This window comes from Argentina anserina, chromosome 6 (assembly GCF_933775445.1).
Source record: "Argentina anserina chromosome 6, drPotAnse1.1, whole genome shotgun sequence".
NCBI lineage: Eukaryota > Viridiplantae > Streptophyta > Magnoliopsida > Rosales > Rosaceae > Argentina > Argentina anserina.
The window spans coordinates 35,333,943-35,347,839 of record NC_065877.1 but is presented as its reverse complement, the minus strand read 5'-3'; the positions used below and the strand labels follow the sequence as shown (position 1 = coordinate 35,347,839).

Sequence of the window (13,897 nt, the reverse complement as noted above, 5' to 3'; positions counted from 1 at the left end):
TATATATAGTCCCGCTCACTTGTGGGACAAAGAGGGACCAATCGTTCACAACAATTAGATTATAATGAAGCAAATCCAGGGGTTGAAAGAACATAACACACTATTAACTATTTTGCATCCACCCCCAATTCCTACCCAACTTTATTCTGTTACGTCTATGACACTCATCTTCATCTTCACTCGTTGCTCCCTCCCTTTGCTAATCTTTTTGAGTTGGGTCACTCAGCTCAATTGATGAGGTTGGTGTTATGAACAATTAATATTTTAGAAGATTCATGAGAATTTGGGTTTGAGTTTAGTGGATGAACATTTCTAAAATCAAGATTTCAATTCCTTTTTTTTTTTTTTTGCATTCTATTTAAACCAAAATCTAAATTTCATTCTTTTTCCGATTCAAACTATCCAAGATTGTTGTAAAGATCACAAATTGGATTCTCTAATTGATATTGAAATTTAATCATGACTTTGATCTGATTTTTGGATCCCAAATTTTAAGTATGAGATTGATTCTTTGGATTTCAAATTATGAAATTTAATTATCTAATTGATAGAAATTTAATCACGATTTTTCGGTGAATGATTTTCAATTATGCAACAAACTAAGAAACTTAGTGTAAAAATTTCAATATCAAAAGAGAAACAGTGAATGATGAGATGTCGAGAGGAGTTTTAAAGTAGAGAAATGGGTTTGTGATCAAGGTTGGAATGATGAACAGAGTAAACTTGCAGGTATTTAACAGGCTGATAAGATTAGCAACGAATGAAGATGGGTGTTAGTTGAAAAAAAGGAATGAAGATGTGTTATGAATTGGCTGTGGACGGGCAAATGGGCAATAACGTGTATAGTTCTTTCAACCCCTTTGATATGCTTCATTTTAATCTAATTATAATGAATGATTGGTTCATTTTTATTCTGCGAAAGCAGTCAGTATGTGAGTGTGACTATATATATCTATACTATTATAACCAAAACAGAGTCTGTCAACCAAAAATCATGTGAAAATACGTATAGGTTCATATATCATATACTAATTTAAAATTAATTGAAATAGTTCAGGAATAAAAATGTAAAAATAAAACTAAAAACAGAAAAAAATATTTTCTTTTGTTGATAACTTTCACATTGTGTAACCACCCATTATCTCCCACTATTTTGCAACAAATCTCTAATTATTAAAAAAAAATATCTTATCACACACATCGGGTGTATGCTCTTCTTGTATATATTATGCATATAAGTGATATAACCATTGTTCTAAAAAGCGGCCGCCTAGGTACTAGGAGGCCGGTCACTGCCATGATTTTTACCCTGGTGGTCATCCTCGGCGTTTTACGAATTAAACGGTCGTCTAGGTAGTCTTAGGCGCTCATATGCAGTCTTAGACGATAAAAAAATCAATTGTCTGCATGTATACCGCCTAACGCTTTTTCAAACCTTTAATATAACATAATTTATTTCCAGCCATCCTTCACTAAAAATAAAGACTAATTAAGCTGTTATCTTATGCACGCCCTAGCTCCTAGCTACCTAAGCCACCTTTCTTCATCCATCAAACTGAACCCTAGCTAAACCGAAATCCAGCTTCTACCCCTTAATTTTTTAAACTTTGAACCCTACCCCTAACATGCAACTCATGATGTGGCGCTTACGCTTGAGCTCAAGTCACAGGTGGAGTGAATATCAACCAATCGATTTCAACACACCCTAATTTCTTATTATTTAATTGCCAACCCTAATTAAGCATGATCCATCCATTTGCCGGCCGTTGTTTCTACTCGTACGAATTGCTATATTCTGGTTTGAATGCTATATTGTACATTTGTACGTATGCTAGTATTTAAAGTATACGAAAATTATATGAAATAAATGTGGCTTTTATGATACCTGGTTCAAATCATAAATGTTTCCCCAATCCCCAATTCGAGAGTACTGTAATCGCATCAGAGATATTTAACATCGAAAACAACTGGTCGAATTGATATCTCTGGAAATTGTGCTTTTTATATTTATGTACTTGAGGGGGAGTTGAGGCCGCCAAGTTTTGTCATGTGGTCGATTTAGAAAGGGGGTTGCCCTAGATCGAGGTCTCCCTGTTTCAGATCTTGAGATCTTCTGCATTTGCTACTCGATAGTAAAAAGCTTTGAAGCAAGTTAATGCGTGGCATTCATAATATGCAATAACCAGATATTGACACGTTTGTTATCGTTGTCAATTGTATTCTGTAAAAGAATAAGGCCTTTCACTCTTTTTCTGTTGGATCATGATCGAAGGCTAAGCAGCAGCAGTTCCAGGCCTCACATGGTGTCATTGGTGTGACAAGTCCTTCTCTTCCTGTTTTTTTTTTATAGCTTAGCTAGTCTTTCTTTTTCTTGCCCAAGGAATTAGAGGCGGAGAGGATTTCAAGGGAAAGGAAATGACGTACTTGCATACGATTCTACACAAATGACTATACATTTAAAATTATACAGAGAATGACCTTCATTTTTTCATACTCTCCATCCTCCATGACAATCACAAGCTCTATATTTACGTCTACAAGTTACATTAACAAACAAGTATCAACTAATTCATTTTTCCTGCATGTAGGTTTGTATGTCAGGAACAGTGCATGCACATTTATGGATTTTAATAAATAAAAGACCGTTTCAGAATGAATCATAAATTTATATATATATATTTTAAATTAGTATGCATGTCTACGTTTGTCTTAATTGTATAAGAATTTCTGATTATTATGTGATATATAAATTAATATGACGTGGTCTTTTCTACGAAAAATATGAATTATATATGTGTAGTGATCCGACATATTACTAATAGAGTAGTGTAGCAGTTTGCCTAATATTAAGAGTATTAATATATATGCTTGTAAGACAAAATAACTTCTGGTATATATGTTCTTGTTGCTTTCTGATTTTGATCCTAAATGTCACAGTTCAATTACTAGACATCGCACACATGGTTGACAACAATGACAAGATAACACAGTACTATACCATCCTAATCACACCCCCAACTGTCCTACTGGCCATGGCAGACGGTTGAATTTCTGATGATCAACTTTGGGAATTTGAAGCAAGCTAAGCTATGCGCGCATGTCATGAATCATTGAATCAGGCACGGATTCTTCACCTCGTTAGCCTTGTATCTATCATGTTATTGTTAGTCACCTTCGAGATCGGTACTTGTTTAAGCCGGAACTCAGCACGTAAACTCTCTGCACCTGCGCACACTTGGAATATATAAAGTCCATAAGTCCTAATCTAGTAGTTCGGCCAGTATCAACTTGATAGCTAGATCGATCTCGGCAAACAATTTGAGTAGTACTCATATTCTTTTTAGAAAAACTATGGATAGATGCTTCATCATGAAAATAGTGACTGATCATATACTCAGTTGGACATATATATATTTTGAAATTAATTAGTGGGCTGCGAGCCTGCGAATATGATTGCTGCTGTAATGTCATTTCAAATTTTCAATATAGTTCCATACTTTCATTTGATTACAGCTAGCTAGCTAGCTAGGTCGTTCTTTACTCATAGATCAATAATGTGGTTCTTTATCTGGAAACTTTACGGATCGGATCGAACTATATATTCAATTAAAATCCTTTACCTAATGGCTGGCTTCTTTACATGGGAACTCAATGTAACATAGCTTAGCTTGCATGTCATTTTGATTCTCTGCACATAAGAATAATATTTGCATAGCTTCTGGTTAGCTAACAATAAAGGAAAATTGAAGACCAGAAACTATATATGGTAGTGCTACATTCATGCACGTAACAAAAACGAAAGTAGTATTACATTCATGACCATTGGAGAAAATATTCTGAATAATAACAAGGAAAAAAGGAACAGATATATTACTGACCAAAATTCTGCATGCATGGTAGAAGCAAGTTCTAAATTGGCTCATGTGATTAATTATGTTTCTAGGGTTTTTACATCTTGAATCAAGACGTACATTTTTGTTTAAGATCGATCATAGAGATTCTCAACAAGATGAGTTCCTGATAATTAAGTATGATAACGATTTACACTTTGGAGTGGTAATTTAAAGTAGATGCTATTTATATTTTCCTATGCTTAAGTTCCACATAATATAATGCGTGAGAAATTACATGAAAAATCAGTGCTAAATAATACAAATTAAGCTTTATTTGATGTACATAAATTCTCCAATGCATGTAACTTCAAATTATCAATATTCTTTCCATCACAATGTACGCATCTTTTTCTAGTTGTCGGGAGGCTTTCTCAATCATAGTTAGGGAAGCGCATGTATACGTTAGCCAATTGAGAGTGGTAGTGGTAATTATGGAAACAAATCTGCTCCCCACCCTAATTTCTCCATTTTCATTCCCACTCATCTATACAAATGACATGTGTCCATCTGATTTAATTACTCTAACCATAATTAACAAGATAACCTCTAAAATAATAAATTAATTACTTTCTAATAAATCAATATTTTTCTATTATTTCCTTTCTTCGAAAACTGAGAAACAAGTTCTGTCAAATTTTCACAAAGTCTTGTGAACAGATTCAATATTAAAATATAGAGCCTTTTTATTTCTCTGTTTTAGAATAAAAAATTTGTGTTTTTCTTTTTTGAGAAGACATAAATCTTGATTTTGTTTTTTGAAATGTCTGGGTAACCACTGCTCTCTTGAGTCTCTTCTGTACTTCATGATAATGTAATTTACTATTTTGTTTAGAACAAATAAGAACTTGATTTATGAAACAATAGTTTATATATTATTACAAAATTATGTTTTTTTTTAAAAAATCGACGATATATTAAGAACCAAATAATTATATAGTGTTGAGGAGAACCTCAACGTTGGGAGGGGTATCTCCAAACCAATTATAAGCATCACCACTCTTTAAGGCTAACTCTACAGCCTTATGAGCAACACATTAGACTCTCTGTAGACATGAGTAAAATAAGATGAGGAAATGCCCTCTAAACTACCACAAATATCTCCAATAATGACCCTGAAAGCAGAGACATCCATCTATGGGCTCTGAGTAGCCCGAACTAACTTGAGGCAATCTGACTCAAAGATAATAGGAGTCAAACCTCTCTCCACAGCAAATGAACAAACCATCCTCATTGCTAAAGCTTCCACAACCTCAGGGGACATAACATGATCCACCCTACAACTAATACCTCCCACAGTAGTAGAGGTAGAATCACGAAAGGCCACTCATATGCCCCATGCCTCCGCCCAACATCAAAGGCATCATCAAATTAGCCTTCAGACACCCAGTAGGGGAGGGGTCCAAGGCTGTCTAACAAGACCCATGTTACCTTCTTCACACGAACATAGAACATAAGTACGACCCTGAAAGAACACATGCGACAACAGACTGACTTTACCTTGCCAAACCCTCTGATTTCTTTCCTTCCAAGCCAACCATAGAATAACCAACAATAGCACAAAGTTATCGCTAGTCAACAAGGAGGCACACCACATCATCCAATCAACAACAGTCATTTGAGTCATCATATCTTGGAAAACAAATCTCAACTCCGGGAAAGACAACACAAGATCCCGGGTAAAACAACAATCTCTACTTAGATATTCCATAGTTTCATCCTCGTCATTACAAAAGTAACATCCATTCGGAATAAACATCTGCTTGGATCTCAACGCAAAAATAGGTAAAATCGAAGAACACACTTTCTAGAACTGAACTTTAATCTTATACGGCACAGTCGAAAACCATATTTTCTTCCATAAATTTATAGTATCACCAGCTGTAGACCCAAGAACATCTCCATGCACCAACCTCCGAGCAACCTGGTAAGTAGACTTGGTCGTGAACTGACCCTTATTATCAAAATGTCAAATCAAATGATCACTAGTACCATGTTGACTAATTAGGATCTCCAAAATCAACTGCACATCTTCATGAAGAAAATGTTCCTCTAAAAAAACTCGGTTCCAACACCTACTAGCTATGATGAAGTCACTCACCAGCCCACACCTACTACTCAACCTCACCAGAGGCCTAAAGTCCCACAGCCTAGGGAGCCAAGGAATCTTTCATGCATCAACATCAGCCTCATCTCCTATCTACCAAAGAGTACCACTAACCAACAAGTCACATGCTTTAAAAATACCTTTCTAACAAGCCGAAGGATTAATTGACTTGGCTACATTTCAAAAATCACACTGAGGAAAATACCGAGCCTTAAATATGCGACTAATTTGAGAAGAAGGATTATGCACTACTCTCTAACCCTGCTTAGCTAGAAGAGTTAAATTATGAGCATAAAGATCCTAAAAATCCCATCCTTCCCTCCTCTTTCGGACGACATAACTTCTCCCAAGACATCCAATGAATCTTTTGATCTTCTAACTTACTTTCCCACCAGAACTTGGCACACATCTGATGTAATGCATGACAAAATGATTTAGGAAGTAACAAAAAATTCATAGCATAAGCTGGGAAAGCTTGTTCTACCACCCGAATGAGAATATCCTTCCCAGCACCACTAAGAATCTTTCCATGCCAACCTTCAATGAAAGAAAAAGTATATGTTCTATTACGCCCTACCACTATAGGGAGTCCCAAATATTTATGTTTTTCCACAATCTCCACCCCCAATATATTGGCCATAAACAAGTTATCGGACTCAGAAACTTCTTTACTAAACACAATACTACTTTTAGCATAGTTAATTTTCTAACCTGACGTTACCTCATAAACACCTAGAACTAACTGAATAGCAAGACATGCCTCAACAGACGCATGTCCAAATAAAAAACTATCATCTGCAAACAACAAGTGATTAATCACTGGGGCACCCATACAAATAGTAGCACCTCGAAGGATACCAAGCTCTATCTGCCTATTCAACAAAGCGGTAAACAACTCAGCATATAACACAAATAGATAAGGTGACAAAAGATCTCATTGCCTCAACACGCGGGTAGGTTGCACTGAACCACATAGTTTACCTTCCACCAAAAAGGAATACCTTACGATCGTCACACACTGCATAACCAATCTCACCCATTGATCATCAAATCCAATCGAAGAAAAACCACCTCTAAAAAACACCATTCCATACAGTCGTAAACTTTACTCATATCGAGCTTGAGAGACATAATTGTATCAATATCCACAATATCAATATAATGATACACTTTATTAGTTATCAAAGAGTTATCAGTAATCAGACGACCTTGAATGAAAACACTTTGAAAAGGTGAAATAATCTCAACTAGATGTTTTTTCAGCCTATTCGTAATCACCTTTGAACAAATCGTGTACACCACATTACATAGAGAAATAAGATGTAAGTCAGAAACTTGCTTAGGTGAGTGCACCTTCGAAATGAGACAAACATGGGTAAAATTGACACCCTTCAACAACGAATCAGAGGTCAGAAACGATTTCACTGCAACACAAATGTCAAGACTACTGGTCTTCGAATATTTTTGAAAAAGTTCTGGAGATATACCCTCGAGTCCAGGAGCCTTTGTAGGATACATATGAAACAACGCTGCCCTAATCTCCCCATCCGTGTACTCAACACACAACTCCTCATACATCAACCATGTCACCTTAGGCTCTACCGGGGTAGGTTGCCATGGTTAGAGTGATTAAATCAAATGGACACATGTCATGCATATATGTGGGTGGGAATGAAGGTGGAGAAATAAGGGTGGGGAGCAAATTTGCTTCTGGTAATTATCTACCAGCGAGTGCCAAATCCTTTAGTTATGTATAGTGCAATCAGCGTGCAGTGGCATTATATGGATATACATTATTGGAAACTATTGAATTCTTGTAGTTATAGTCCTCATCAATCATGTTAAGCTTACAATGGCAGCACCATCATACTCCCAACGCTCTTCACGGGCTCTATTGCCCTTGTGGATATTTTACATAATGATATTTCTACCGGACGACATGGTCACTTTGAGCTAGCAGTGCTTGTGGTAAAATTGCTAGAGGATGCATGCGAGCATTTTCATAAACCCTAATTGTTAACCTTATTGGTCCTAAATAGATCTACGTGCCGGTTATAAAATGTTTACTGAATCTAGTGTCGGCTCTGTGGCAGTTAAGGCGGCGCGGCCGCACAAGGCTTTCTAGCCAACAAGGGTCCTGAATTTTTTTTTTCTTAAGTGGGAAAACAAATGTGTAAATATAATTTTGAAAATATCCTACAATAGCAAAGCAAGGTCATCGACGAAGTTGGCTATGGTGTTTCCAAAAAGTTTGGTGCAATATAGAGGTCCTGACTTCGAGTCCCCCCTCTACTGTTTTGTTTCTTTTTTCATATTGTTTTCTGGTTTTTCTCCTCATCTCTCTCCTTTGCACTGACCAGGTGATCTCATCAACCTCTTATTCCCTAAAACTCCTTCATTTGTTTTCTAGTTTTTAATTCTACTCTAAATTGTCATAGTTAATTTTAGTCTAATAACCGTTTAACTTTTAAGAGTTTCGGACAATCATGATTCTTATGTAGTTATGTTTAAAAGCATATATGCAACTTTCTTTGTAACACTAATTTTAATAATAATAATAATAATAATAATAATAATATGAATTCTTTTATATAAATACGAAGGGTCCAAAAACAATTTCTCACCGGACCCTCTAACATTTTGGACCAGCCTCGACTGAATCTATAAATACAGAAGAATACGTGTGAAGGATGTGGCTTAGTATGATTTCATTAGGTATTTTGTGTACGTACAAGTGTTTTCTGATGCTACAAGAATATCAGGGCAACAACATAATGGAGGGCCATAAATAGTTCACATTCCAAATTGGAAAATCTCACTCTATAAAGCATATTAATCATTGTCCATGGGAAAGTTGAGTTTCAATAGTCATCCAACGACCTCCACCAGACAGTGCCTTCCCAAAATAACCAGATACTGAGATACCATAGTGTCATGAGCCGACTTTGCAAAGCATAAGTAGGCTCGTGCGGCACTTGTTAATCGTTGAGTGAGAAACAAGTTAGCCAAATAAGTACCTTAGAAGGGACAATGAAACCACATGATATTAATATAATTGTAAGGGACACTCTCATGAACAAGTGAATAATCGAGTAGGCAACAAGAAATGATCTCACGAGGCACTATTGATTGAATAATTCATCTCTTTATTGGTGATAAGACAGTAAGGGAGGAAAAAGTACATATGCTTACCTATACTAGTTATGTACTTTAACTGTCGCCGACTAGTAACCCCTCTTTATAATAGCATATTTTGCAAAACTAGACTTGACATAAGGGAACATGGAACCTCCCACCATGAACCTACTAAGTAAAATAAATTACATAAATTATAAATTACAATACTACCACTAGCACGTAAGTAACCGGCTATAGTCATGACTCATAACCTTGGACAAGGTTGTTTGCGGCCTTACAAGTGTTTGCCCATAACACATAGCTCGATCAGATGACAGCATATTAACCATTGTCTATGGGAAAGTTGAGTTTCAATAGTCATCCAACGACCTCCACCAGACAACACCTTCCCAAAATAACCAGATACTGAGATACCATAGCTCGATCAGATGACAGCATATTAATCATTGTCTATGGGAAAGTTGAGTTTCAATAGTCATCCAACGATCTCCACCAGTCAGCACCTTCCCAAAATAACCAGATACTGAGATACCATAGCTCGAAGAGTCATCAGTACGAATGGAATTCTGCTTAACTGAAGGTCCCGCCAGTCTGCAACTGATGGATAATCTTCTCTTACCCTACAAGGCTCTCATTGCTTGACATGATGAGGTATGAATCGAATTAAGCAATTAAGTTCATGAAGAAATGAAGAATGAAGTACACTTTAACCAGTGGAAAACAATCATCATGACATATATGTATCTAACTCAGAGCCAGTGATGTACGTACGTAGTTCTTATAGCTAGCTCCCGAGAGTTAAAAGTACTACTTTCTAATGCTAAAAGAATCAATCCAATGAATCCATTGATACGTACACTTTAATACTTACGGACAGTAACTTAATTTTCTCTGGTAAACAAAAAAAAGTTGTGCACTCAACAATCCGGCAGTAATGACTGATGAGCAGTGACAATTGTCCGGCATTTCAAGTCTGATAGAGCATAACCCATTGCCCTGAAAGTTACCACACGACCAACTTAACTAAGTAGACATGAAAAGATAAGTCGACATTCTCATTGATTTAGATATAACATGATAGAATAACAGCTTACATTCCTCCATTGACTAGTGAAAAAATACCAACAGCAAAAACAGTCCCTCCTAGAGCACCATGGTATATGACCATTCTGCTACCAAAATAAGACATGAAAGCCCAAATGGCAAAGATAGAGTAGGTGCTACCGACTGCCAAGCCTTTAACCAAGCCTTGTTTCAACCCCGGCTTAGCAGAACCATGAAGAGCTGCAGAAAATTGTGTAATAGTTTTGTTCTCTCCAACATATGCATAAACTGTTCTAATATATGATATTGCCTGTTCCGCGATTGTCCCTGCCTTAATGTGTTCTTGCCTTCTCTTCCCTGCTATTCTTGTTAAGCTTCTCCCACACATCCAACCAGGAAGTAGCAGAAGCAACAGAAAGGGGAGTCCAACCAAAGCCAGCCTCCACATCAATACAAATGCTACCACGTAACTTGCAATGAAACTGGAGGCTTTACTCACAAAGTCTGGCACCTGACTCAAATTTGAAAATGAGGGTTAGATGATTATGTGCTTACTCTACTAGAATCTAATTAAAAAGTATTATGTATACGCGATGATCACATAGGTTGACAAGGAAAAAAAAAATTCAATCATGTATAATGTAAATTTTAAAACAGGAGAATCACCTTTTCACTGAGAACATCTTGAATGATCTGAATGTCATTTGACATGCTTATTACAACCTCAGTGGCACTTGTGTGATGAGAGTCCAAGTAAGCTACCTCTTGGCGTAACACCGCTTTCAAATAGTTTCTTCTCATTTTTGTAGCTTGTCTCTCCCCAGTTCTTGTCCAACAAAACCCCTCTACATTCACAAAAGATCAAAATAGAACTCAGTTGTGAATTAGAAATGATTTAACTTTTGCGAAGTAAACAAGAGAAAACCACACTAGCTTATACCTAAGAAACAAGCAAGGAATGATGCACAAGCCAAGTAGAAGAAGGGGATCATTTTGCTCTGCATCAGTCATTGACACAAAAAAACGGGATTAATTGCCAATTGTACGTAATAGTGTACACAACATATCAGAAAGGTCAAGAGAGATCTAGATCACTGATTGTGTCATTTGTGTGTGTGACAATTGAGAAGAGAAGACACATACCATATCAGAAACTCCACCTCTTCCCATATTGTTCATCAAACCGCTATTAAAAACAATCATTATCCGATTAGAGTCCATTGGTAAGATATTGATTGTTGCTCTTTGAATTGATGAATACATATACAGATTACAATGGTATATATAGACTAATTCACACTAATCACTCTACTACCCGTGATTCCCTCCACTATACCTACTACCCTCCACTCACACTCCCTCTTAAGTTGGTGCATACATATCAACCATGCCCAACTTGCCAAGTGAGTCATAAAAAGCTTTCTTAGATACTCCTTTTGTGAGCATATCGGCAAGTTGCTCTTCCGTAGGAACAAAAGGAAAACTGATGATCTTCGCGTCTAGCTTCTCGTTTATAAAGTGACGATCAACTTTCACATGTTTTGTACGATCATGTTGTACATGATTCTGTGAAATATCAATAGCTGCCTTGTTGTCACAGTACAACTGCATATCACATTTAGGTTTAATACCCAAATCTTGTAGCAAGTTTCTAAGCCATAATAATTCGCATATTCCCTGAGCCATTCCTCTGTACTCTGCTTCAGCACTAGATCGAGCTACCACCTTTTGTTTCTTACTCTTCCATGTAACAAGATTACCCCCAACAAAGGTAAAGTACCCTGATGTGGATCTCTGATCTGTAATATTTCCAGCCCAGTCTGCATCTGTGAAGCCACAAATTTCAAGGATTTTATTGTGATTAGAGAACATTACTATTCTCCCCGGAGCTGACTTCAAGTACCTCAAGATCCTTACAACAGCATCTATGTGGTCCTCGCTGGGATTATGCATGAACTGACTTACTACACTTACTGCATACGCAACATCTGGTCTGGTATGTGATAGATAAATCAGACGGCCAACTAGCCTTTGATAACGAGGTTTGTCAGTAGGGACTTGATCTGGATACTCTGCTAACCGATGGTTCTGCTCGATAGGAGTATCAATGGGAGTGCAGTCCAACATACCTGTCTCTGTTAGTAGATCAAGGATGTACTTCCTCTGACACAGATAGATACCATCACTACCCCGGGCTACTTCAATGCCTAAGAAGTACTTGAGTGTACCTAGGTCCTTCATCTCAAACTCTGTGGCAAGCTGTTTCTGTAATCTATCCACCTCAACAATATCATTCCCAGTAACTACCATATCATCAACATATATAATTAGGGCTGTTACCTTCCCTTGTTGATATTTGAGAAATAACGTGTGGTCTGAATTACTCTGTTTGTAGCCAATCTTCCTCATGAATTGTGAGAATCTTCCAAACCAAGCACGAGGTGACTGTTTAAGACCATACAAAGACTTTCTCAATCTACATACGGAGTTACTTGGAGAAGCGGCCACGTATCCAGGCGGAAGATCCATGTATACTTCCTCCGTTAGTTCTCCATGAAGGAATGCATTCTTAACATCAAACTGCCTAAGTGGCCAGTTCAAGTTAGCAGTGACAGAAAGCAATACCCGGATAGTGTTTATCTTTGCAACAGGTGCAAATGTCTCATCATAGTCTATGCCATATGTTTGGGTGAATCCCTTCGCTACTAAGCGTGCTTTATACCGGCTTATTGACACATCTAGATTATGCTTCACTGTAAACACCCAACGACATCCTACAGTCTTCTTGCCATATGGTGGAGGTACAAGTTCCAAAGTATTGTTCTTTTGTAATGCTTCCATCTCTTCCTCCATTGCTTTTCTCCATTTTGGATCTCCCAATGCATCCTGCACTTTGTTAGGTACTGATACAATAGATATTTTATTCACAAATGACTTATATGACTTAGATAATCTTTTGGTAGATATAAAATTCGCTACCGGATACTTGGCTTTAGTCTGAAGGGTAGGTTCATATCTTTTTGTTGGTTGACCCCGAGTAGACATATTTGGCAAAACATATTGTCTACTATTAGCTCTAATAGAATGACTAACCTCAGGTGAGTGATCTTCTGTACCAGGAGAGCATTGGTCAGGGGTATAAATAGTTGTACGTGAGTCATGAGGGGCAGTTGTGTTGTCAGCTTCTGGTGCCTGAATCTCTTGAGTGACGACCTCAAGTGGAGCATGTGTGGCTTTGGTAATCTCAACGAAACCTATTACCATATCAACTGACTCACTTGTCTCCCCCTCTCCATGATACAACTCTTCAAAAAATGAATTCTCCCCCTGAAGAGCAGTATCAGAAGAGGGAAAATAACTCATGTCCTCAAAAAATGTAACATCCATAGTGACATAGTACTTCCGAGTAGGGGGATGATAGCACCGATACCCTTTCTGATGTCCTCCCTACCCAACAAACACACATTTAACCGCCCGGGCATCCAACTTAGAGCGCTGATGTGGTGGAAGATGAACAAAAGCAATACAACCGAAAACACGGGCAGGAAGATTATGAAAAGAGGGTAATGAGACATGAGATGCAAGCACCTCATGGGGAACTTTCCCTTGAAGGACACGAGAGGGAAGACGATTAATAAAGTGGGCGGAAGTAATGACAGCATCACCCCAAAGGTATTTAGGCATGTGGGCACTAAAAAGAATACACCGAGCCATGTCA

The 13,897-nt window shown here is 37.4% G+C and overlaps 1 protein-coding gene across 1 annotated transcript; it reads right to left on the bottom strand.

The window, feature by feature from the left end:
- Window positions 1-10,052: 10,052 nt before the first annotated feature.
- LOC126797426 (ABC transporter B family member 15-like) lies at window positions 10,053-11,400 on the bottom strand. The gene is made up of 5 exons (XM_050524060.1): window positions 11,323-11,400; window positions 11,120-11,177; window positions 10,846-11,024; window positions 10,230-10,690; window positions 10,053-10,131 (listed from the first exon to the last, which is right to left on the bottom strand). The coding sequence occupies exons 1-5, from the start codon at window positions 11,398-11,400 to the stop codon at window positions 10,053-10,055; spliced, it is 855 nt and encodes a 284-aa protein (XP_050380017.1).
- Window positions 11,401-13,897: the final 2,497 nt, after the last annotated feature.